At 39.0% G+C, this 27,536-nt stretch overlaps 1 protein-coding gene across 1 annotated transcript in view; it reads right to left on the reverse strand.

The window, feature by feature from the left end:
- Positions 1-1,372: 1,372 nt before the first annotated feature.
- Positions 1,373-27,536, reverse strand: part of TRPM6 (transient receptor potential cation channel subfamily M member 6) — a 218,955-nt gene continuing 192,791 nt past the window's right edge. The window contains exons 32-39 of the mRNA XM_077148441.1: positions 22,491-22,541; positions 20,708-20,773; positions 18,654-18,940; positions 18,292-18,374; positions 16,258-16,463; positions 10,090-10,141; positions 5,466-5,572; positions 1,373-3,136 (exon numbers count right to left, since the gene is read on the reverse strand). Of these exons, the coding sequence (XP_077004556.1) occupies positions 3,003-3,136; positions 5,466-5,572; positions 10,090-10,141; positions 16,258-16,463; positions 18,292-18,374; positions 18,654-18,940; positions 20,708-20,773; positions 22,491-22,541 (986 nt within the window). The 3' untranslated portion in view covers positions 1,373-3,002. The remainder of the gene's footprint in view (positions 3,137-5,465; positions 5,573-10,089; positions 10,142-16,257; positions 16,464-18,291; positions 18,375-18,653; positions 18,941-20,707; positions 20,774-22,490; positions 22,542-27,536) is intronic.

A 27,536-nucleotide genomic window follows, 5' to 3' on the forward strand; every position in this document is an offset into this window, starting at 1 on the left:
ATCTTTCAAATGACTTTTCTATCAATCTTCTTTTCAAAGGGTAATAAAGTGATGATTATTTCTAGGCAGTTTCTGGGAAATTATTATCTCATTTCAATAGTCACCAGTGAAGGAGGACTGTACTCTGGCATTATCACTGATGATGTTAAGGGCAAGAACTGGTTGAGAATTCAATAGACAAGGTATTGGTTGTTAAAAGCTATTTCCTGGAAAATTAAAATAGAAAGAGATCAAAAGAATTGTGTTGGGTCTTAAGGAATTGGTAATCATTTTCTTCTAGATTAAAAATGCAAATCTGATTTATTACCTAGTGAATAAAATCCACTATCATTTGAAGGTTACATTATTTCATTCAACAAATATTTCTGAAAGCTTATTAGGTGCCATGCTTTGTGCCAGATGCTGGTGACTGGTTGAGAGAGACAAGAAGATATGACAGGGACATCTATGTCATCATTTCTAGACCAGAGCAGCCCATCTCGTCTAAAATTACAACAGTAACCAACAACAGTAACAACTAGTAAGAAAAAAAAAGCATTGAGTAAATTGTTGGAAGTCTCAGTCACCCAACACTTATTTTGCAATGCCACAGGATTTAATAACAGGGCAAGAAACACTCAAAACTTATCTGACTTCACTCCCCAGAGCCATAAGAACTTTAAGACAGATGGAGCGAAAGTCTCCAGAAATACACATCATGGTGGAAAGAAATTCCTGTGCACAGGATGCCTTCAGGAGATGGCTTCTGGAACCTGAATGCCTCTCTGATTCCCAGAGTCAGATCCCATTTGTGATATAAGCTTGGTGTCTATATAAGAATTATGCAGTCCATTTTTCTTTAGTGATTCCTAAAACCAGCCCTAGCCATGGCCTCTTATTTGGCCTAATTCTCTTAATCCAGTCTAAACATATTGCCTACTGACAAAAAGAGTGATAGGATATACCCCTAGATTCAGCATTTGTTCAGAAGTCGAATTTTTTTTTAGCACTAACTAGAAATCCAAACTTAGATACAAAACAAGCAACATAAAAGGAAACATGAGAAAAAAAAAAGAAACATAAGACTAAGCTTTTTAAGAACAAAAAAAATGCTATGTTCACCACTTACACCTTGTTAATGCAGTACAAAAAGGGCAGTTAGAAATGCAATTGAATGAAAAAATGAATGAATTCTCCCATCTTTTACATGCAGGAATATTCAAAGTCAAGACTGTCACAAAGGTATTTGCACATAAGCAATCCTGCAGAGACCTTCACCCAGCAGTTCATCTTTTAAAAATGTTATTCTGATGGTTTTTCTTAAAATAATCATAATAATCAAAACACAACACAGAAGTTTGAAATCAAAATGTATTTGCTTTCAAGTTCCATTCCAAGTAACAAATATTTGACCAATGAATTAATGCCTTTAGTTTGGCCCCTAGTCAAGCAAAGTGCCTCTTTTCATAGTTGAATATGGCACTAAAGTGAATACGGTTGATTCTTTACTGAGCCACAGAATGAGAAAAGGCAATTAAGTCCCTTAAAATGCATTAACATTTTATCCTTATTGCTAGTCAAGAAATCACCCAAAATATCTCCCTCACCCACCTCCAAGAGCAAAGTAAAAGAAGTATAAATTAGCCCTTGTGCAACTCAAACATACAAGAATCTGACACACTCACTGGCATACCAAATCCTTGACTGTCCATACCCCTCTGTCTGGGCAACATTTTCCCTGAAGTATCACCAAGAATGCAGGAGTGCAGATTTACAAAACAGGCTTAGAATTTAAGATAAGTTGAAATTTTTCAAGCCCAAGAGGTTTGCTGCTGGTGAATGGAACCCTTCTCAGAAGGAAAGGAGCAGGGGGCAAGGGGAAAAGACTCCGCAGCCTTCCATCCGCCCTGTGTGTAAGCATGGGCAGGTTCTGAGGTAGGGCAACCCCGCCAGGGGAGCCAGTCATGACTGAGGCCCTAATGTAAGTGTAGCTTCCAGGAATCCTTCCCTTCATGCCCCAGAAACCAATGACATGTTCTCAGGCCATACTTAAAAATAAATACAATGCTGTCTGTGAGCCAATGAAATGCCAATGAAATGAAGGATACTTTCGAAACACGTTTTCAGCCAGACACCACATCTTTCCCCTTAGGAAGGACCTGACCTAGAAGGATTGAGCCTGTAATATTGCATACAGAGCTTTAGAAAAGGGAGTGGCATTTTAGAGGTCGACTTAGTCAACTCTCCAACTGATAGTATCCCTGAGCTTAAAGAAAGGGAAAATATTTCTCAGTAATTTCCAGTCTTAAATGTCCTGGTTCTCTTGTTAAAAAGAAGAAAAGGTATAAGGTGTTTGTTTTAGATTTCCCTTTTTCTTTCTTTCAAAGATGAAATGACCAGGCATCATATGACTTCCTGACAATACCTCAAACCAATCCAGACTTCACTTTCTGTTGGTCAGTTATGAAGGACTATGCTACAGTCTATGCAAATGTACTTCATTCCATCTTTTTCACCCCGTCGTAGCTGTTCAAAGGTTTAGGCCACTGGAAAGGAGAGACAAGAAAGTCAACTATTTTATGTACATATATGCTTATATAAATATATATATATATGTATACATAAATACAATATGTTGGTGAGATAACGAATAACATTGGGGTAAGGTCGACACAGAGTGAGAAAATAAATTCATCTCACTGGTTCTTTAGCATCCAAGAGTTCCAAGTGACCGGCTAAAGTAATGCTGTATGGAGAAACAGTGTTCCCAGCAGATGTGTCCAAGTGTCTTCGTGCAGAACCTGAGGATTCAGAACACAAGCAAAGTACCCTGCAAAAAGGCCAGTATCTAGAAGCCATTCACCTTATACCTATGAGGCCTCGAGCAGAGGAAGTGTGAGGCCCAGAAGGTATATCCCAAGGAGATCAAAGGTGAGAGGCCCTCCTGACAGAGGCTCTGACGCCATCAATGCCCTGTTTCACCGCAGAGCTCGGGGGAGAGAGAGGTCAGTGGCCATCATCTCTTACAGTCTTGTGAGGTCTTCTGGCGAATTACTGTCACTTTCCCTTGCTGAAGGGCCCTCAGCTGGTTCTACTTTTGTCTCAAGTCCAGAGGGTGAATTCATCCTTCCAGGGGCAAAGTCGTTCCTTTTTAAATCTGCAAAGACAATTTAAATAGTTACAGGGCATGCTCAAGAGTATAAAGTTCACACAGGTAGATTAGGCTCTGTCAACCACTCTTGAGGGAACTCAGCTTTCTTGGGCCACAGACCTATGGAGCACAAACACTCGACCGTGTCTGAGCTAAAAGTGCCCTCTCCCAAAGACCCACGAATGACTCTCATTCCCTAATACTGTTGGTTCAAGATGTGGCACCTGATAAGGCCCGACCTGGGTACAGCCAAACAAGGCCAAATGCAAACCCAGCATTTTCACTGCTGAGTGACAGGCAGGGCCAGGGATGAAAATGATGGACTTCAGATTTCAGTGGTCAGTTTTCTGCAATAAAGATATACCTCAGGTTTAACACCCATCTATAAAAGCTTCATCCCAGCATTGGATGCTATTCTTCCTAAAATCTTCTGCCATTTGAAGAAGGAAATGATCAAGTAAACTATAAGCAGGGGTAGTCACTGGGGAGAGAGGTATGGAAGGGGGCAGGCTTTAAATATTTTTGTACCTGTTGGCGCTGTACTGATTAAAAATTTTTCCAATCATAAATGTGTATTCTTGTCTTATTGTTTTAATATAAATAGGGATCATATTTTAATAATAACCCACAGTTGCTGAATGTTCACTATGTGTTTCATGTATATTACATCATCCAATCCTCACACCAACTTTATGAGGTAGGTGCTATTATTGTCCCCAGTTTACAGATGAGGAAACTGAGACCCAAGTCACATCTAATAAGTAGCATGATGGGATGTGACCTCAACCTGCCTGGCTCTGGACACTATGCTCTTATTTGCTATCCTAAACTATCTCTCTTTTCAAAAGAAGAAAGGAATGGAAAAAAAAAAAAGTATGTTGACACAATCAGGTGACAGAAAAATCACTCCAATCGTGTTTTCTAGGCTAAATTCTTTAATTCAGATTACTAATGTCTGAGTAATGAGGATGTTTCTTATTTCTACTTACATGTGCTATCTAAAGTTTTGAAAAGAAATTTGTACTATGTCTAAAGATGGAGCTGTTATTGAATTATTCACACAAAACCCACCCGCGTAAGCGAAAATATCATTTCAACCTTAACCAGACAGAACAGCTAACAAGTTGCAAGGATTGGATGGAGCGAGTTCTGCCTGGCTGATCCAACATAGCCCCTCTGCCTCTGAGCATGGGAGCCCCACCCTCTTCCTGAGCTCCTGTCAGTGGGCTGTGGACAGAACCCTTTGCCCTGGCTTCGTGTACAGTTTGCTGAGAGCCAAGTTCTGAGGCAGTTATAAGCTGAGAGTTACAGTCCTTCTCTCTTTGACTCATTCAACCTACACGCTCACCACTGCTCCACAGGCCTCCGGCTGACTCTGTTTCCCACTGCAAGTAGTGACCTGCTCCCAGCACCAGCCTTTTGCTTTTGCTCTTGCCCATAACAGGTCCTCCTACCTCTGTAACTGCAACAAGATGAGGAATGACCCTGCTTTGTTAGAAAGTTACCCTTTTTCCATCCCAAGCTACAAAAGATGATGATCTTTTCCTAATTTCCAATTCAGGGTAGGATATGTACTCTAAAGCAGTAAGGGTCAGTCGGCTTAAACTATGTAAGGGTCCCTTTTAAGAGCAAGTTTGGTATAACTTAAGAAAAACAGTAAGCAAGCTGAGGCAGACATAGAGCATCCTTCTGAAACCAAAGAAAAGAAGGTAACCAGGGGTCACAGAGCCGGGAATGTCAATTTGAGGGTAGGGCACAGATTTTGAGCTGCTTACTTTTCCAGTGGGGATCCTTTCTCTGGTGACTGTACTGGTTTGTGAGAAGGTACACCGTATTATCAAATCAGGAAAATATGACAATAACGCAATATGTGTTTAAAGTGGCAGGTTTGGTACTGAAAACAGGCTACTTGATTGACAGCTGCTGTCTCCCTTTATTGCCCATCCTCCCAAGCGTCCAAAGGGAAAATACGAATACAGGAGAAATACTGTGGGCGCCACTTTGCAGCCATCAGCCAGGAGTGGGCAGAGCTCAAATGGGAAGGGACAGAGCCTGCCTTGGTCCAATTTTACCCCATTGAAGTTCGTAGAACTTTTCTCTTGGAGTGACTGTAACAAGTGTCGGACCCAAGGTTGTTTTACCACATTTTGGCAGAACCTGATGAATCCCTGTCCTTTTAATCCCTTCAGAGGCTTGAAAATTTCGTAGTCAGAAAGTCAAGCCTCGACTGCGAATGAGATAAAAATGTGATTAAGATTTTCTTCTCCATCCTGTGTCACGCATGTTGTTCTCTGAGAGATTTCCTTTAAGTAAAATAGAATTGTGTGGGGCATACCCGGCAGTTTGAGCTTCCGGCAGCAGGAGTTGCAGCGATGTTTTGCAATGAAGTTTCTAATTGCATCTTCCCCTAAGTTGGCTGGTCCAAACACCATTCCTCTTGATCTAGAGGAAATATCAGAATATCAATTAGATCACAGCTAAGAAAAAGGAGCTCAACTAGGATTCTCTAAGATACCGAACAGAATCCCATAGTAACCCAGTAAACTTGAAGGAGCCAACAAAGAACAGAGCACTTGGGGGAAGCAACAATGGTAGGTTTGCGAATTTAAAATTCAAATGCACTTAAATCTTTGTACCCAACTCCAAGACCTACTGTGAAACTCATTTCAACGCTAATCTGATAGAAGAGAGAATTTTCTATGTACCACATTCAAACAAAATACAGCGAGATCCTTTTTAATGCATATGGGGCGAGAGAATGACATTCATTACCAAATGCTCTACTGGAATACCCGAAAGATAAGGTATAAAGTAAAATAAATTGGGGTAGTGGCATAGACCTTCTAAAAAGATTCATACCCATTGTTTCGAACCCAAACGCTTTTCTGAAAATAACCGATGTCCTCAAAAGCAAATACCTGACAAAACCTTAAATCCAGTGTTCAAGACTCTTCCAATAGCTGTCTTCCACCATGCAACCGCTAGAGCAGTGCTCTCTCGTGGAAAGTGTTTGTGGAAGTCAACTACATATTCTAAATGTAGGTGACAAATTTGCAAATGGAATCGATACATATTAGGCACATTTTGGATACTCTATAATTATAATAGATTTTTAGCAGAGTCTAGGGTCAATGCTCATTCATTATTATACCACGCATAACCGTTCTTCTTCAGACACTGGCACTGTCTCTACACACCATGGAAGAGAGCACACCAGAAAAGCTTCCACAGAAACTTTATGAATGCTAATATTTTATTTTAATGACATGCAGAGTGGAAACAGCACATTTAAAAATCTGAACTCAATTACCGCTCTTAAATACCAAGTCTTAAGAAAAAAGAAAAGCAAACTATCACAAAAGGAAACAATAAACTTCGCTTCTAAGGAATGCGGTTTTTCAAAAGGGACGTGGTGTAAAAATGGACTTTTTTCCATCCGAGTATTGAAACATTTATCTCAATTTCCACTTCCTTTTGGCAGGATAACAGTAGCTGCTCTGAAGATGTGCCAAGCTCAGAATGAGGGCTGATGTCAGCTTGATCTCAGATTGCCTCTTTGCTCTGAGGCAAGTAGGTGGAGAAAATCCCTTGGGAAGACAAAGTGAACAGACACCCAGGATTAACTTTCCTGGTCTCTCAATCGCTCTTACAAAGTACAGCTCTGGTGGTATTTACCCGGCTGCATAAACTGGCTCTTCTTAATTTCTTCCTGTCTTTCAGCCCATCTGGTAAGGAACCACGGCAATAAGGTAAAATTGAATGTGGCAAAAAAGTAGAATCACTCTGTATTTAATACCAGAACTCCACGATGCTGATAAAGTGTGAAATAAAGGTGTTATTTTAGGGATTAAAATTGAAGGATTCCATGTTGAATTCTGTCCAGACGACCCCGTTGGAATATTTTACTCTTTTGCATTCCACAACTGCCATTTCTTTTCTCCAAGAAAAGCACAAAAAACCCAGTTTAGAGAAGAAACCGATTCTCTGAAGAAAAGCTGTAAGCTAAAATAAATCAGGTCCCCCTATGAGCTTTGTGAAATTTAAGACAAAAGAATCAAAATTACAATGAAGTGTCTATATTAGGGGCTCGACGACTTTTCGCGCAGGGGGAGTCAAAGGAGGGCTGCAGGCATATTCATTTGCATGTGTACCCTCCAGCACGCTCAGAGGCTTGCAATCTCAAAACCAAGTTTAGAAAAATACAAGTAGCTGCTTTCCAGATTTTTCACAACACAGGAAAAGCAGGTGGTAGTCTTGTTCCACATGCAAAGAAACGCTAATTAGCGCTATCTATACATAGATTTACTAAAGAATATCTTATCATCATTTCATACTTGTCAAATGCCCAAAATGATCAAAGCAGTGAGCTGAGACATAATCCCAAATGACCAATAACCAAATGCTCAGGATCTGGGGAAAAGCTAAGTCATGTGGCCCGACAGAATTCGGGGGAGAAGATCCAATGACTTTGCCTTCACAGGCAAAATGTTACAGAAAGTTGAGAGACAACAAGCAATAAAGACAGTATGAGAAACTATACCACAAAAGCATCTTTTCTTTTGATAAAGAATCCTTTCTCTTTCACTGGGTCCTTCTTCTCATAGGCAAGTTATCATCTTCACCCAGCCTCCATTTTCACACTTGTGAACTTGGGACCGAAAATGCTTATTTCCAATGTTATTACTAAAATTAACGTAACATATGTAAAAATATTTTCTTAAATTAGTGCCTCCCAAATGTAAACTTATACCAAATCGCCTGAACAGCCCGCCTAAATTCAGACTCTGATTCAGTAGGTTTAGGGAGAGTCTTAAAACTCTCAAACCACACTTTGGTTAGCTAGAACTTAACATTCAGAAGACACTCAAAAATGTGAGCCTGGTTAAACTAGTCAGAAATAATTCCCCACCACCATGAGTAAATAATATTTCCTGTTTTCACTACGAAGAGCAACTGCACCAAAAATTAGGTGACCCCACGAAACCCAGGCCAGCCACAACGAAGCCATCCTCTCAGTTTTCAGAGCTTCTACCCTCAGGTCAAAAAAAAAAAAAAGTCTGCTGAAAGACAGAGGTTCTCAAACCTGGTTGCCCATTAAAAATCACATGGGGAACTTCTGAAAAATACTACATCAAGGGCCTATCCTCAGAGATTCTAATTTGATACCAATCTTGAAAATCTTTATAATATTTTTAAGTTTCTCCAAGTGACCTTAAAAGAAATTAGGTCTTTCTTAATTTCTTAAAAGAAATTTCTTAAAAGAAATTAAGACCACAGCCTTATAGAATGCAATTATATGCTTAACTGTCAAGTGAGATAATATAACCGTCTTAGAATTTTACATGACATCTGCCAAGGTCAAAATTCAATAAATGATAACCAGAGTCTACTTGTTCATTATCTATGCAAAAAAAATTTCACTACAAAATCATAAAGGAACTATTTGTAATACAAAGTTCCTATTACAAACCTTTGGGCACGCAGGTTTATTGAAGAAATAAAATTCCTAGCTAAAAACACCTTAGCTCCGCTAAGATGAAAAATATTAAAAACATGGGTGGGCCACGGTGACTCAGCAGGTAAGAATGCTTGTCTGCCATGCCCGAGGACCTGGGTTCGATTCCCGGTGCCTGCCCATGTAAAAAAAAAAAATTAAAAACCTTTATATGTGCCCTGAGGGTTACAATATTGACTCCACAGTCATACATCGTAAGAATTGGATGCATCATGAGCAAAATGGGTGAATATTATGTTCACTATTTCATCCTGTCCAAATAAATAGCAAATACACTTTTAGGTGGCCTTCTCTGCATAGAAGTCTACAGATGGGATGATATTTAAATTAGATAGCTCAATGAAAGAACAGAGAATTAAAAAAAAAAAAGATCAGAGAATTAAATTTGTTCTCATGGTAAAAGTCTGTGAATATTTACCATGAATTCTGTGTGGGGAAAGAGAAAAATTTCAAATTTTGTTGTCTAGGGATTGCCCACTTACATAGTTTCATATACATTTTTCCTACTGCCCATGGGCTAAGGATAGACACTTAAGGAAAACTAAGAAGTAAAAATGTTGCATGACAGGGGTTCTCAAAGTGTGGTCTCTAGACCAGGAACATCACCATGAAAACACGTGCGAAGTGCAGATTATTGAGCCTTCCTCCAAACCTACTGAATCAGAAATGGGGGGAGGGGAACCCATGCACCTCAGGCCCTCCTGGTGACCCTGCTTTACTGCACACTCATGACTGAGAACCATTACTGTCTGCCATGTTGGTCAGTTCTAATTGGCACCATCACGCTCTCTACTCCACCTTTAACAGAAAAATACAAGTTCAGATCCCTTACAGCCAAGTCTTCCCCAAAGCCTGCATACGGTATAAAATGCTCATGCAATTGCAGGAGACATGTAAATCTCTTGCACATCTATATAATTTAAACTTCAGCCCTTAGTTAAATCAAATAATCTGATATTTCGTATTTAAGCCACATGGTTTGAGCCTCATAAATCTGGCCTCAGCTTTCGCTGTATAGGCGTGTGATGGGATGCTGTCCATGATAAGATGCAATGATTCCGTAGTAAGGCCTCAAAGGAAGCTATGCTTCTCCTATGACACTTATATTGTTTTCATGTCTTGAAGACTGCAGTGCCAAATTTACCCATCTTTCTCTTTTCTTTGGGCCATTTGCAATAAAATTCTGGCTAATGTGTTAGATTTTATCATTTCCACTTAGGTGGATTAACCCAACTCCAAATTTAATCTTATTTTATTGCCGAACTTTCTTTTTGCCCCTAATCTGTCTTTTTTTAAATCATATTGTATTGGATATGTATATATAAACTCCTCAAAACCTTTCTAGGATCTACACAAGAAATACGTATATATTTATAAATTGCAAAAAACATGGCCAATGTGATAAATGCAATTTTCTAAATGACAACATTGTAAATTAACTTACTGTTTGTCTTCAGGTTTTATAACAGATGGATCTGTCAAATTTTCTCCAACACCTCAAAAGAAGAAACAAAATTCATTTAGCAAATGGGGATTTCATTTTCTCAGAAAGTCAAGAAAACAATAATTAAATTTTCATTTCTTTTTTTATGCTTATATTCACTCTGTGGTAAATTAAATATCACATGGATTAAATGCACTATAAAAATCTTCCAGGAGTGTGTGAAAATTTTATTTAATGCGCCATTTCCCACAATTCCCTCTATTCTGCTATAATAAACTTCTAGGCCAAAATGAATGTGTAAGCGGAGGCATCGTCATTCATTTACCACTTATATATACTAGACATTTTAATTTTATTTCCTCTCATTCTCAGCTATCATAAAAGACGTGCATTCTTATCCTCATGTCCTCATTTTACCAATGAGTACACTGTTGTTCAAAGAGATTAAGCAAATCGTCAGAGGGTGTTTGGTCCATAAATGCCACAATAGGATTAAAACTTGGGTCTGACTGAGCCAAAGCTGTGTGCCTTTCACTCCACTGGTCTCCTCTGATGGGCTCCAACAGGGCTCAGTAAGGCATGAGGTGCTGTGTGGTTTTAAAGGTGCAACCTCCACTCCATCAGAGATATGTCAAATTATATATATGCATATATACATATATATATAACACTTAAAAGCAGTAGAATAAAAGAAACACCAAATTCTTGATCTGAGTGCTGGTTACAAAGTGAAAATACTTTAGAACATATGCTTGTACTATGTGCACTTTCTTGAATTTATGTCATCCTTCAATAAAATTTACCTTTGAAATAAATGAAACAAAACAAATAAAAATAAATGAAACCTAAGCATAGAAGGATAGCATAGATGTCGTTTAAAGTTAAGAATTTTCAAAACAGAGCTCAACACCCAAGGTGAATGGCTATTACAAAATGCAAGCAATGCAGAGACTGATTTCCAACAGTGGAAACAATGCATAGGAAAGTCAGTCCGGCGGGTGGATGACGCCATTTGGAAGCAGCCATTAATTTCTGAGATCGTTCTCCAACCAGCTCGGAGTCTTTTTGCTTAAAAGAGACTAGCCCTGTGGGACGATTATTTGAAAATTATATGGGATTCATAACATTGTTTTATTTTTCTACTGGTGAAAGGCGCTCATGTTTTCTAGCCACTATTTTTTTAAAGGCTTTTATGTTGGGCTCTGTTCTTGTTTTATAATATGCTAGACCTTTCACAAAAAAATGTAGACTTTATAGTTATAGACGTTTCCCCTAAGAAACTGACTTCCTCAGGAAAATAAACTGCTTAGAGTACAGATTTTCAATCTTTCTGTATCACAAGCCTGCTTGTCAACTTGGTGAAGCTAAGTGACACTTTTCTCAGAAAAATATTTTTAGATGTTTTATAATTTAAATACATTTTAAGTTAATACAGTATTAGAGGAAACCAGTGATACTGAAACATGGTTATCAAAATTTTACTCAATTGTTATATTGTGTTATATTGCTTCTTTATTAAATACACAGAATAACAGGATCTAGCATAGGTCTAATAGCTGCTATAACTTGCAAGGAGTGTTAAATATGAACAGTATTTGAGACATCTGCCACAGCTGTAACGTGCTACACTGATATTTCTAATTTCTATTTCTGCCAGCCACAGGTACTGCTAATACCACTGTGGTTTGTCGTCTCATTCATAATTGAAGGAAATGATTAATTTCCAGTTATATGTTCGTGAAAATAAAGATGTAATTTGTTTTTTCCGTCAAAGTTCACAGACCTTCTGAATTCTATCCAGGAACCCCTTATGAACCCCTGGCTTAAATTTCTCTTTGTAGTTGATTTTGAATTGGGAAAGGAAAAGGAAGGGCTGAAACACAGGAGAGACAGTGATGGGGCTGGGGGAGTGCGGATTGGCGGGGGGAGGTGCAAAATTTGCTTTGCCCCGTTGTTCCTTTTAAAGAAAAAGTGATAGGAAGAGGGTGGATTCTTCATGCTTTTCCTTTATACATATAAGAATGAACAGCCTAGAGAGACCCTGCTTTTCCAACCATGGAGTAAATACATGGAACAAGCAGAAAGCTATTCCGAGTAACATCAAGAGAGAGAAATCCTTTACATGCTTCAGCTCAGACCCAACTTAAAGCCTGAATTTTCAGCAAAATTGAAAGCTTTCGGCTGATGTCTGAGTAAACTGTAAATTTAAACCAGGAAGAAGCACAGTACCTAAAGAGGTAATATCGATTGGGGAAAAAGGAAATTTGGGAGAGAAAAAAATCTGTCAAAAATCACATCAGCTACCTTCTATTGTAAAACTTTGATACCTTTCTAAATCTCATGGAACTCTGTTTTCTCACGTGAATAATAATAGGTCTTATTATTAGGGTTACTGCGAGGATTAAATGAAGGATTGCATACAAAGTGCTTACCAAAGTGCCTGACCCTTGGGAAGCAAAAAAATGCCAACTGCTATTATTGTTATCATTATTCTATTAGGGGTCTTTCTGGAAGTAAAATTGTATTTTCTTACCATTGGTAAAAAAATATGTTTCTGATTATTTCATTTCCCTAAACTACTATGTTTCCTAATGAATGGAATGCTATATAGGAATAAGGGTAAAACAGTAGCCACAAACTGCTATAGATACCATGGGCAGTATTCCCCAAACTCAGTCTGGCCACTCAAAGATTAACATATTTGGGGCTCTCAAATGGCAGAAGGACATCCAGCCCAACAAACAAAGCAGCCCAGGGTATCAGCAGAACCATCAGCATCAGGTGATTACGCTGCCCTCCCCACCCCCATCCCACGACCAGCTACGCAGGAATCACCCAGCTGGCAAACTTTCACATCAGAGCCCATTCTACCCAGAGATTCTTTTAGGTATCTGGAAAACATGGAAGAAAAGCAAAACATTTTAACATCTAAAAGCCCCCCAAATATCTCTGTGCCAGCTTTAACAGAATAAATACCTATGCACAGGAAACACATAGCATGCCCTTGGGAGAAACTGAGAGGCTGGGGTTCTGATCTCCAAAACTCAGGCTGCATCAATTCACTTCCACGTCTGTGGAAAGAAATTACCTCTCTGTAGCAGCGTAATTGATAACGATGCTGTTTTGGCTAAAGCTGACTTTTTATGGAAACTTCTTCGGTGACTATAAAGTTAATATCTCTAAGACGTCTCTGAAAATACAATGAGGTAAAAACATTGCTATGAACTACTATCGTTTGCAATGAGATTGCTTTTTAATTCCCATGGCTGAAAATGAAATGTTGGATTTCAAGTGTAATGATGATTTGGGCCCTCGTACATAGAAGTTTTAAAGGGAAGGAGATTTAAAACCACAGTGTAAGTACAAGTGATTAGAAATTGGTCAAGCCAGCCCTTCTCACAGTTCAGCTTCCTGGCCTGGTTTGCAGGTCCTGGGATGACTGGAACTCGCTTGGAAGAAACTTTGGAGGAGATAAAAAAAGAACAGAGGGAATCAACTGGCTGAGTATGACCCTCTCCTTCCTTCCTTCAAAGTAGTAGGGAGCCCCAATAGGTTCATCAGGGCCTTGCATTTCAGGGGTGGAACGGGGTCTCCCTGAAGTACTACCAGGGCCATACAGCTAGGGTAGAATCCCCACAACTAAAGATTAACCTCCGTTTTGAAAATTCGCACAGAGATGAATAATAACAATAATTAATACACTAAGTCCTTAACTGTGAGTCAAAAACTTACCTCATTTCAGGCCCCTAACAGCCTTATGAAGTAAGTGCCGAATATAATTTACCATTTACAAATGGGGAGAAGAAGGACCCAAGGTGGTGGCCCATGGACACACAGCTAAGCCAGGGAGCCAGGAGCACTTGCCCCTAACTGCCCCTTCTTAGCCTCTCCATCTCCACTCTCCACCTCCCAGCAATGCACATCCTCTCTCCAAGGACTAGAAGTATGAATACATTACATATAACAGAAAACTAAACCAAAAACCACTCAGAGATTTTCTTAAATGCATAATTGTATTTTTCGCATTTTTCCTTTCCAACCTGGTTTGCGTTAAACACGATTAATGCACATGAGCCTTTAGACAAATGCCTGGCAAACTCCGTAAATGTTTACTGTCAGTAGCAGTATTTTATAACTGTTTATAATTACTATTACAGGATGCAAAGTTTTCCATAATTCAGGCCTAACCAATCAGGCAAAACTCTCTGATAAGTATCTCAATTTCTTCACATTCGTTCTTGATCTCCTCTCTTCTTTTCTCTGAAGAGTGTTGACAGAGTCTACTTGAAGTGGCCTATTTCTGCAATTAACATAATCACCTAGTAAAAGAATAAAGTTAATTCTCTTTTTCCCCCAAGATTATCAACACAGATTTGTTCTGTTTAATGTCACTTTGGATTACCAAGAGACATAAAAAGCCCCAAACATAAACATCATTAAATGAAAACCTATTCAAGTGGAATACAGAACACGCTGAAGACTCATCATTGATTCCTTAAAGTTTTTCTTTGGTTGTTTTTTGTTTGTTTCTGTTTTTGCTTTTTAAACAACCCCACCCAAAACTCAAAACACTAAATTCAAGTACAGATGAAAACAATCAACCTCTTCCCAGCTTGAGCTACAAAAACGGATGCCTGGGATCAGCGCTCTGGGTTTCTATGGATCAAGCAGTTGCTGGTTTAAAAACTGAATAATCTTGTATATTTGTGATTTTTTTTTTAACTCTCTTTATATTGCTCCCTAAAGCGTTGTGCTTGAAAGTTAGAATTACAATTCAACCTGTTCAGCACCAATCTGAAAGGACAAAAGTACTTTTACATAGTTTAAAAAGTGCATATGCATCCTTGGCACCAATTTCCCTCAAAATGAGTTTGTTTTTTCACTGTACATTGTTAACACTTTCCAAGGACTGCCTGCTTCTCTCCACCATCCCCAGCCTCCAAGCCTTACTTTCAGCACTGGATCCTAGGACCGGAGAGTGGGGGCACTCAGAGAGGACAAGAAAAGAGCCTGAGTTGTTTACATGAGCCACAGCATGGACATGTCCTAGAGGTATGAAACTCTTCAAGAAACAGAAGACAGTATGGTGTAAAGGAAAGAAATGGATGGTCAAACTAGCTTAAGTCTGCATTTTGGCTGCCCCTTAAGTAGCTGTGCAACCTAGGGCAAGTTATTTAAACTTTCTGAGCCTAAATTCCCCATAATACCTACCTCGAGGTGCTGCTTCTGGGATTAAATGAGATAACTTATATGAAAGTTCCTGAGCTAAATCCCTTATTTAAAACCAAAGTCCCCGTCAGCGAGCCCAAGGACTAAACTTTGACCTTAATACATATTTCGTTCTGTCCCTGCAAGGAAAGTCTGCTAGAGATACTCTGTTTCCTGCTACAGGATTAAAAATCACATGTGAGGTGTTGATAGTGGGGAGATGCACTGATCAAAGGCTTCCATTAAATAAGAGTGCTCTGCCTCTCTCAGAGTGAGTGTGTACTTTCATATCAAGGTACACAGAAGAGAGAGTAAAAGAAATTATACATTACTAAAGCAATGAAGTTAAAATCCTGAAAAAATGCCCAGAATTTACACTTTTCTCTGTGTGTAAATGCACGCCTAAATTTTAATTGTGAACATAAGACCAAGATAAAGACACAAAACTAAATTTTGGTACAAAAATCATTCCCCATGTAGTTCAAAGTTTTAGATGATTTTAAATATTAACCAGATAGTCATTTCCCTATATTTTTTTTTTGCTTGATCTTAAGTAGAAAACAGTATAGGGGTTGCCCATGATCATCATTAAACAATGTTTCTGAAATAAGTGGCTGTCTACCTCCCTTCGACACAGCAACACCATGCACTCACTGCCCATCTGATTCTTGCATGATCACTCAGGACATCTATCTGGTTTTTCCCACTTAGGACAGTTTCACAAATAATAAATTCAAAAGACTGATACCACCTTTCAGTTTTCAAATGGAAAAAAATATTAGCATACATTGTCAAGGACTGTCTCCACCGAAAGGCCTTAACTTTGGCACTGAGCAAAGAAAGAGCGGGGTTTTGTGAAGGTAAACACATATGACAAGGGCATGGAGAAAGCAATCCTTGCTCAATGCTCCCTGAACTTTGCCTCCTGCAGGCTATATCAAATCATGCACCAACAATCACCTTGCAAATCTAAAACCAGCAGCTCTCCCCGGGTGTACTCGTAGGTCCAGTGAGAGAAAGCCAACATCAGCTCCTCCAGGGTGCTGCTGGGGACAATTTCATCACCGTTGTTGTTGTTGTACTTCCGGAAGTCCCCAGTCATATACTTCTCAATGGTCAACCACTGGTTGGCTGAATGGCAGTAGATCAAGAAAACTTCCAGGAATCTGCAAGGAAAAAGAGGCCATTGATTCCCTCAAGGCAGCAGAAGGTAGGAATTATCTTACTGAACAGCCTTGACTCTGATACAACCTCAAAGCACATGCCCTTGCCCTTTCTATGGAAGGAATGGAATGCAAAGATTGGGAGGTTACACACACACACACACACACACACACACATACACTGAACCCTAGCCCACCTCCTTCTCTTTGAGGAAAGTTTTCACCTCTTTTATGAGTACCGGACCAAGTTTTCTTTTCTTTTTTTATTTTTTATTAATAAACCAATCAACATACAATATAAACATTCTTTTTTATCACATAGTTGTATATTCATCATCATGATCATTTCTTAGAACACTTGCATCAATTCAGAAAAAGAAATAAAAAGAAAACAAAAAAATTCATACCTACCACACCCCTTTCCCCTCCATCCCACCAACCACCAGCATTTCAGTCTACTAAATTTATTTTAACATTTTTCCCTGTATTATCCATCTATTTTCAATCCATATGTTTTACTCATTTGTCGATAAGGTAGATAAAAGAAGCATCAGACACAAGCTTTTCACAATCACACAGTCACATTGCAAAAGCTATATCATTATACAATCATCTTCAAGAAACATGGCTACTGGAACCTGGAACACAACCCTACATGTTCAGGCAGTTCTCTCCAGCCCCTCTGTTATGCCTTAACTAGAAAGGTGATACATATCTATTTAATGCATAAGTTTATCCAAGATAACCTCTTGACTCTGTTTGGAATCTCTCAACCATTGACACTTTATTTTGTCTCATTTCTCTCTTCCCCATTTTGGTCAAGAAGGTTTTCTCAATCCCTTGATGCTGAGTCCCAGCTCATTCTAGGATTTCTGTCCCATGATGTCAGGAAGGTCCACACCCCTGGGAGTCACTCCCATGTAAACAGGGGGGAGGGCAGTGAGTTTGCTTGTTGTATTGGCTGAAAGAGGGAGGCCACATCTGAGCAACAAAAGAGGCTCTCTTGAGGGTGACTCTTAGGCCTAATTTTAAGTAGGCTTAGCCTATTCTTTGTGGGGTTACATTTCATATGAACAAACCCTGAAATCTGAGGCTCAGCCTATTGTTTTGATTGTCCCCACTGCTTGCGAAAATATCAAGAATTCTCCACTTGGGGAAGTAGAATTTTCCCCCTTTCTCACCATCCCCCCAAGGGGGCTTTGCAAACACTTTTTTATTCACTTTTCAAATCCTTCTGGGATTTATCAAGGCATCACTCTGGACAAAATCTCATGCCCTACTCAAGGTTTCATGTACTTATGGTGTTCAATTAAGCTCGGACCAAAGTTTCTTGCCATGTTCTATAAAGTTCCTTATAAATGAAATGATAAAAATTTAATTCCTCAGCACCGAACTGTGATCTGTCTTGATAAATGAATACAAATGTATGGAGCTCCACACTCAAGTGAAAGTAATAGGAATTAATTCTCATAAAGCTCCTAATTTCCATAAGATATTGGGGGGGGAACTATGCTTAATATAGAAATGTTTTTCTTCCATAATATTCCTGGGCAATAGTAATTACACCCAAGATCTGCTTGTTCAGTGTAACTGACATGTTCATCTTGGCCTCTTCCTGAGCTTGTCTTTTTCATACAATGAATTAAGCCAAGGTATCCCTCCAAAATCTAATTCTTTTTTCGCCAGTCTGCACAACTGAGAAGAATTTTAAAAATAAGGTCATGGAGAACTTCCTCATGTGTCTGGACATTTCCTACTACTAATGAGGCAAGAAGAGGTGGATGGAAATTCCCACCTAAAATGAAGGGCCTGGCTGCCAAGATTTCCTCACCTTGGTGAGTACGGTATTGTTTGTGGTTTCACTTGGTTGAAGGTATAGATCAGCTTTTGAGCAGCTCTTTGTTGTTGAATTTCCTACAAAATAGGGAGTATTGAAAAAAAATATACTGGTTTACTGTCACACACTTGCTAATTAATGATCACAGAATTATGCAAAGTTTCACAAGTGTCATTCTAATTCTTATTCAGAGCCCATCACTCCTCACCCCTAAAGACACAGCCTTGCAAAACAAAAATAACAAAAACCACCACCTCCAAAAAATAATAGGCTTCCCTTTGGACTGGAGATGGTGGCCTGGGATCAGGATGCAGCTAACTCTCCTTCTGTTCCTAGCCTCTGGGTTTTGGACTTACCCTGAGACACAGATGGAGCACAGTACTCTCCTGGAAGATTTTATACCATGTCTGTACAACCTCAGGAAGAAAGGACTTCACAATGAAAACCTGCCCGGGCTTGAGAACATCATCCTCAGACCAGGTGCTGATAACTTTCATGGCCTTGCGGAGGCCGCCATCCATTTCCTGTCGGGACAACACCTGGATCATGGCTGCTCTCCCCCGCTGGGACCAAGAGGACATGCTTTTGTCAAGGTTCAGTGGGGAGCTCTCCTCCAGCCTGTACACAGTCACTTCTTCTCCTGCTGCAAGAAGAGGTGAAGGTCAAGGGTGAAATGAGTGCACAGTGTCTGTGACACGGAGGCTGTCCTAAATCAAATGAGAATCGGTCCCATTGCCCAAATGATCAGAAGATAATGGGAACTGCTCCTCGGCCAGGACTGGAGCAGAATAAGGACATGGAACTGGGGGCAAAACACCCATATACAAGAATCATGTTGTTCTTATTATTGACTTGCATAAGGCAAAGACAAAAATCTATAGTAGAAGATAGTAGTTCTTAGTGAACCACAAATACTTGTAATGACAAGAGTTCATTATCATTCCCCTTAGCAACCTTTTTAGAAACATCTTTCCTAATGCCCTCCCACAATATTTTAGTAACACGGTCATACCATATATCTGTGTATGTGCTATATCTACATCTGTGCTTTATACATGAAAAAATGCATGTTTTTTCTGCCCCCTTGAGGATACCACCCCGCTGAGAATGGAGAGTTTAACCCAGGGGCAGGACAGAGGCTTCAGAGTTAGACAGTATGGAGGCCACACCCCAGACCCTCTAACTCCTGCCTTTGTTCATTTGGACAGAGTTACTTAAAGTCTTAATTTCTTCATCAGTAAAACGGGGGTGAAAATAATAGTGACTTCGTTGGACTTTTTTAAAGATTAAATATGTTAACATGATTACAGCATTTGAACCTCAGATACAAACTAAATTCCACGTAAAGGATTTTGGGCATAAAATGCTCTTTTCCTGCTTTACAGCTTCCACTTTTAGGCTGATGAACAGCGAGCAAGTCTTATTCAGCCTGGACTCCATGTAATAAAGTGTTTAATGCTTCATAACAGAAGTAACATATTTTATGCACAGCTTCTGTCAAGCCTGTGTTTAAATTTCTCCTTGCGCCTCGGCTTCAAATGGCTTTTTCTGCAAACACTATTCTGGTTTACCAAGTAAAGAATTCATTCCCTCACCCTTGTGCTTAATCCCTTACAAAACAAAAAACAAACATGTCCAGGTAACACTTAGAAGCATTATCTTCTATTATTTAGTCTTGGTATGCAGGTAAAGGCCACCAAAGGTCTCTTTAGAGTTCTAAATAACTAACAGATCTGGAGCAGCACCACTGACTACCAAGCCAGCCATTGAGCAAAGTGGAAGAAGGAATCTACATTAACGACGAGAAGCCACCTGGTCAGTCCCCTGTATACCACGTCAGGAGAATGAAGACATAGGACAGGGTGGAGACACGGTTACAGTGTCAGTCAGCTCATGCCTTATCCTGCCAAACAGAGAAATTCTAGTAACATAAGTTTATGTGAGCTTTACTTTCTTTACTACATTAGCCTTTAAAAAACAATTGCTGTCTGAGCTAAACGCGATTAGTGGGCATAAAACAAACAAAAACAATATACGACACATTTCTCTTTAGATGCCTGTTGGCTTTCACCATGTCGACATTTCTTCCCTTCTTCTGTGTTTATTATGCATGGTTCGTTTGTTCTTTTCTTTCCTACTTAACATCCAGCCTCAAATCAGTGAATGCCAGGTGCAACATCACTGCTTTCTTCCCAACTCAATATAGGTTCCATTCCCAAAGTATTAGATTTTAATTGTAGATGCAGGCCACGGCAGTTACCATTTTAGGAAATTAATCTCATTGAATTGCAACAATCAGCAAAACTAAAATTTCAACTAAATGATGCAAAGTGGTTTCTTGTTTGATTTGCTTGGATGTCGCAGCTCTGCGCTGGCGTAGCAGCCTCGGGGAGGTAGGAACGGCACTCACCAAACAGCTGAATTGGTGTAAACGGTATGGTCTGAGAAAGCCTCATTAAATTGTTCCTTTCAATGGCTGCAAACAAAACCAGATTTATTATTGTAGGTATGCATCACTGGACTGAAATTACAGAAAGTCTCTCTCACATCAATAAATCCATACAGTGCTAAAGTTTTAATTGCAAAGACCTCATATTTTTGCCTTTATCACAAACAGTATCTATCAAACAGTTTTAGGGAGATGCAACAGTGACTCAGGGGTAGAGTTCTCGCCTGCCATGTCGGAGACCCAGGTTCATTTCCGGAGCCTGGCCATGCCAAAAAAAAAGAAAGGAAACAGTTTAAAAAATAAACTATGCCTAAAATATGACAAAATGTTAACACTGATGGATCTGGCTCTGGGGGTGGGATGCTGGAGCTGGAGTAGGGGTATACTGGAGTTCTCTGCATGGGGTTTATCATATTTTTGTACCTGCACTGTAAGTTTGAAAGGATTCAAAATAAAATGTTTTTTAAAAACCCACAAAAACTTATGCCTAAATAAGTAAATAAACTAGGCCTTAAACAGGAAGGATATCACATTGTTAAGAACAGACAATATAAGATTGTACGACATAATCTGAAGTAGGACTATCGCCCTCCACTCTCCTGAATACCAAATCACATATTAACTCATCCACACACGGAACTTTCTTTCAAATGGCATTTTAATCTGTGGTCATCATTCTCTGGTTTCCCTTTTCCAGAGCAAATCACAGTGGACTATGGGGCCATCTACTGTTGACTTCGCACAGTTCACCTTCTTTTCCCAGGGAAAACCAAAGACTAATTTTAATTAGGAGCAAGTGACCTGCATTTTTCCTATTAAGGGTCATATTGTAACAAATCAGAGTCCATATGAGTTCCAGCATTCCTTACCAGAGACTCTTAGGTTGACAGGTGAAGTCAAAATAATAGATTACTGCTGAGCTGCAAGATCAGTTATAAGAGCCTAAAGTGAGGAGCTGGGAAACCACCAAAGTACTATTCAGTATGGCAGAGAATTCAGTATAAAGAAATCTATTACTGGGTCCTGACCAAATGACCTTAATCTAATAATAATGGTCATTATAATACCCACAAGCTCTTACACATGTACCAAGCTTTAATTGTGTAAAAGCTTGTCCATATATTGTCTCATCCAACACTGAGAACAATGACTTCCAAGAGACTACCCAACGCTATGAGTCTAGTTGGTTGCTACATTGCTTTGTATTTCAAAAAGTGTTTTCCTCTAAATTCTCAAGTAGTCCTCTGGCAGACTGCTTCTCAGGAAAGGTAAGCACAATTAGACCCTTGACACCTTTGTTGAATAACACCTTTGTAAAACATCTTTGTTGAGCCTACTCTGTGGAGGTGGCATTCCCTCAGGAGTCATATTCACTGAGGGCCCAAACCCAGCCTCAAAGAATGATTTTCAGGCTTGTGTCTTCTCCAATCCAAAATACTGAGATACCGCCTTAGCACTTGCAAAGAAATTTTAGATCTCAAGGTCATTTTTCTCCTTCACAATTTGACTTTTGCCAATACAGAGAAACAGCTGTTAAAGACCCAAACTCTTAAATCCTAACAATTTGCTTTCCGAAGCCAATGGCAAGGTAAGAAATCCGAATGTTCTTCTCATCAGGGTAAACAATGACTCTCCATGTTGGGGGCCATATCAAGATTGTGGCATTCACCAGTGTTTCTGTTTACAAATGCAGAATCACAGATGTTTAGCTCAGTTGACATGTCCACGTGCACATGCAACCTACCTGAATAATGATGATGAGGCTCTTGAGGGCTTTTTAAGAGGGCTGAGATTTCTGAAATTACAGAGAAGATTGGCATTTTAATTAGTTGGCTGGAGATAAATACATGCTTATGAATATATTGCCTTCAAAGTTATATTGAACAGGTTAATCAGAATGGCTTTCCAATATTTGAAAAAGATTGCCTAATATCCTTTAACCACATTATTGTGCATGGTATCCTGACAGCTTCCAATCATCAATGTAATATCTCCAAACATATTTATATAGGGAATTGAAGAAAGACAGGTAATATTAGCCTCAAAGATGTATTTCCTCTGAACCAATTACACCTCTGGGTTACAGAAGGCACTCAGCTGCCCATCACACTTCACAACATCCAAGAAGCACAATTCTCTGAGCTCCCTACGAAGATACAGTACCCATATAAAGACATTATTAATACCAAATTATTAGCAGACTACTTCACTGACCTAAAATAACAACAATATGATGAAAACACATTAAGAGGTATATCCCAGGAACAAAGAAGGGATGGATGGCATGACACCAAGGGATTGGTATGGTTACAGAGGACGGTGTGTCGGGAACACCTCCTCCAAATTTAACTAGTTCTCTTATCTTCTCAAGTCCTAAATTACAAGGGTCCAGAGAAACCCATTGCAGCAGTTTTGTTATTTCATAAAAGCAAAATTAAAATGGAGAAATTTCGGTCTCATGGTGGTAACTGCTTGAAAGCTAGTAGAATAAGCAGCATAATGAGCTCAATTTCACAGATCTCCCAGGCTATTAGTTGCTGGATAAAGAAAGAAAGAAGAATCACTTCCTTTGGGTGTACCTAGTAAAAAGTAAAACTAGCAGGAAAGAGTCTTCCTTTCTGAATTCATTAAAAATTAAAAAGTATTGAGCACCCACTGTGACTCAAGTGAGGCATGAGAGAAGTTAAAAAGACATGGTTCTCTCCCTACAGAAAAGAAAATATACTTGCATTGTTTACAATAAATAATAAGTATAATAAGTGCAAAATAATGACATATTATGTTTTCAGATGCTGCTTTATAAAAACAAAAAAGTTCATATCATAATCACAATTCAATTTGTTAAGTAATACAACAGAGCTGTATCCAAAGGTTTATGGAACACATTAATTCCACTTGGAAGGTAGGACCTTCATAAATAAAAAGTATAAAATACTTACAGGGTAAGGGCATCTGACTCTGATAAAATTGAGTTTTAATCCTATCTCCACCACTAAAGTGGCTGTGAGACCCTTGTTCACATCCATTCAACAAATATGCATTGAGTATCTACTATATGCTAGTCACTGGTCCATGGTTAAGGGGAACAGCAGTAATGAAAATGGATAAAGTCTCTGCCTACATTATCATAAAGGGAAGCAGAAAACAAATAAACAAGTAAATATATACTATACAGTCTAGTATATATATATATATCAGGTTAAAGGGGTTAGGAATTATGGAAGATAGGGAGGTTGCCAATTAAATAGACTGGCTAAGCAAGGCCTGTCTGATAAAGTACAATTTGGGCACAGACCTAAAGAAAGTGAGAGTGAACCACATGAATAAATGAAGAGCATTCCAAGGAAGGTGATAGTAGGGGCAAATGCACTGAGACAGGACCATGCTTGTCATGTTTAAGGAAGACAGTGTGGCCAGCAGACAGGAAATAAGGTTGAAGAGTTGGGGGAAAGCAGATCAACAGGGTGAGAAGGAAAGCCTTTTGAGTAGGAGAGTGATACAACTGGACTTTCAGTTTAAAATTCTGACTGCTCTCTGGAAATACACTATTAGAGAGCAATAAGTTGACAGCATTATAGTCAGGGGATAAATGACTATGGCTTAAAACACGGTGGCAAGCTCTGAAGCTATGAAAGTCAACAATATCCCATACAGGAACTGTTTAAAAAGTTAAAAAAAAATGATCAGACATCGAGTAGAAATATGAATGAAGTTGAGCTGGACAGGACTAAGGTATAACAGAAGACTGGGTAAAGAATTACATAATCCATATTTTAAAAATTCAACTTCTGTGTGAGACTAAAGGGAGAGATGTTCATTTGGTGCAAAATTTATATTTTGGGTAGTGCATTTCCTAATTTAACTCATATGGTCAGTTTAGTTGAACACCACAAGTACATGGAATCTTGAATAGGGCATTTGATCGTATTGGTTTGTCCAGGTTAGTGTTATAATCTGAAAAATATCAGAGTGATTTGGATAGTGAATAGAGAAGTATTTACAAAGTCCCCTTGGGGGACTGGGGTGAAAGGGAGAAATATTCAACTTCCCCATGTGGAAAATTTCTGATGCTCTCGCAAGCAGTGGGGACAACCAAATCATAGGCTGAGCCCTTCATCTTGGGATTTTCCCCTATTAAACTTATTCCTGCAAAAGACAGGCTAAGCATACTTAAAATAAGGCCTAAGAGTCACCCCCAGAGAACCTCTTTTGTTGCTCAGATGTGGCCTTTTTTCTCTAACCCAAAATGGCAAGTGAACTCACTGCCCTCCCTCCTACGTGGGACATGACTCCCAGGGGTGTAAATCTCCCTGACAATGTGGGACAGAAACTCCAGGATGAGACAGAACCGGGCATCAAGGGACTGAGAAAACCTTCTGGACCATAAAGGGGAAGAGAGAAATGAGACAAAACAAAGTGTCAGTGGCTGAGAGATTTCAAGGAGAGTTGAGAGGTTATCCTGCAGGTTATTCTTATGCATTATATAAATGTCCCTTTTTAGTCTATGGTGTATTGGAGTGGCTAGAGAGAAGTACCTGAAACTGTAGAGCTATGTTCCAATAGCCTTGATTCTTGAAGATGACTGTATAATGATATAGCTTTTGCAATGTGATTATGCAATTGTGAAAACCTCATGTCTGATGCTCCTTTTATCTAGGGTATGGACAGATGAGTTAAAATATGGATAAAAATAAACAAATAATAGGGGGAACAAAGGCTAAAATAAATTGGGTAGATGGAAATATTAGTGGTCAATGAGAGGAAGGGGTTAAGGGATATGATATGTATGAAGTTTTTTCTTTTTTCTTTCTTTTTCTGGAGTGATGCAAATGTTAAAAAGAAAGTGATCACAGTGATGAATACACAACTATGTGATGATATTGTGAGCCACTGATCATACACCATGTATGGAAAGCTTGTTAAAGATGTTTATATATTTGTATGTTAAGTTTTATCAATGAAAATATTTTTAAAAAACCACACAGTGGTATTATCAAAAATAAGCATGATTGAAAGGGGTTGCATAGACGCATATGCTCCCCCAATTAACACTACGAATATAAATAAGTTCTTGCATGAACTACTTCAAAGGTACACATACTTTGTACAATCTTGTACAAAGAATGTATAATATCGGGGTATAGGGGGAAAGTGCTATTGCATGCATGGGCTATGCTTAACAGGAAAACATCAACAGTACTACAGCAATACCAGGGGTAAATAATGGGGGGAGGGACAAGAGTTAAGAGCAGGTTTGGATTTTCTATTTGGTGAGAATACGTTTATCAATTGTCTTTCTCTTGGGAACAATCAAATTGTCTAAAATTTAGAATGTTGATGGACTGTTGATTTTGAACTTTATACATGATGCCCAATGGATGGAGGTGGCTGAAGGATACACTGAGAAGTAGATTAGCAAATGATGGTACCTACATATATATATATATATACATATATATATATACGTATATATATATATGATAAGATATTGTGCTGCTGCAAAAAGGAACAAAGTTGTGAGGCATGCAACAATGTGAATGAACCTGTGGGACATTTGGCAGGGCAAAACAAGCCAGAAACAAAAGAGAAATTATTATATGGTCTCATTTAGAAAATGTTTGTAAGAAAACAGGGACCTAGATTGTAAACTCCTTGTTGCAGTCACATTTTATCCAGAGTGATAATTATTATTTCTGGATTTTTAGAAGCTGTATTACAGATGTATAAGCTGGTATTCAGAGATAAAAATGCAGGTTATCAGGTCAGTATTAGGTAATTCAGAACACAGGGGTAAGGAAGACATTATGTATATTTTAGAACCTCACCTACTCTTTGAGACCAAAGAAAGAAATGTTTATCTAAATTTCCTGTAGCACATAATCTAACTCAACCTGTCTAGATAACTCATTTAAACAAGCAAAACACGGGGAGCCCAGAATAAAAATGTATAACTTAAGTAATAATGCCTGAATATATCCCAGAATACATTAAGCAGATAATCAAAGAGTATTGGCAAAGTTCCTTGAGGGACGGGAGGAAAAAAAAGAAGAAAAGGCTGATAGCTGAGTGGTGGGGCAGGAAGAAGATTGTAAATGATTAAGATATCCAGCTTAGGTGAAGGGAAAGGAGGCTATCAGAGGAAGCAAGAGTAAATGAACAAAGTAGAAGAGTAAGAACAGAAGAAAAACCTCATGGAAATTTAAAAAGGAGAGAGTGTCAGGAAGGATACAAGGATCAACATTAAAGGCCACGAGTTAGATGAGGACTGAAAACTTGGACTGGAGTTTCAGTAGAGTGCTGGGGACAGAACCCACAGCTGATGTGCTGAAGATAAAATATCAATACTCTTCCGATTAATTTGGAGGTGAGGGGTAAAGCGTTAGGAGCTAGGCAAAATTAAGAAAAGAATGAGGGATAAAGTGTAAGGAGCTGGACAAAATCAAGAAAAAAGAATACTGTTGCTTTTATATAGAAAATGTCTTTAATACGCTTGTAATTTGAGAAGAAGTCAATTGCGAGGGAGATATTAAATACCAAGACAGTAAGATGGAACAAGCTCCTAGAAGAGAAAGGTATCCAGTAGGCATCAGAAGGGTCAAGAATACGGAAAGGAGCTTGTAGACCATGGTGAAGTTTGAGAGGAGCTACTGAGAATGGCTTTCCCAGGGAGCTGTCTTGATATGGCTTAGGCTCCTACTAAGCCATTTTGGCATGGAGTCCTACTGAAACTCTACAGGAAAAAGCATCTACGTACAATCTCATAAATGGTTCTTAATGAACAATATGTAGA

Source organism: Tamandua tetradactyla, chromosome 2 (genome assembly GCF_023851605.1).
Source record: "Tamandua tetradactyla isolate mTamTet1 chromosome 2, mTamTet1.pri, whole genome shotgun sequence".
Taxonomy (NCBI): Eukaryota; Metazoa; Chordata; class Mammalia; order Pilosa; family Myrmecophagidae; genus Tamandua; species Tamandua tetradactyla.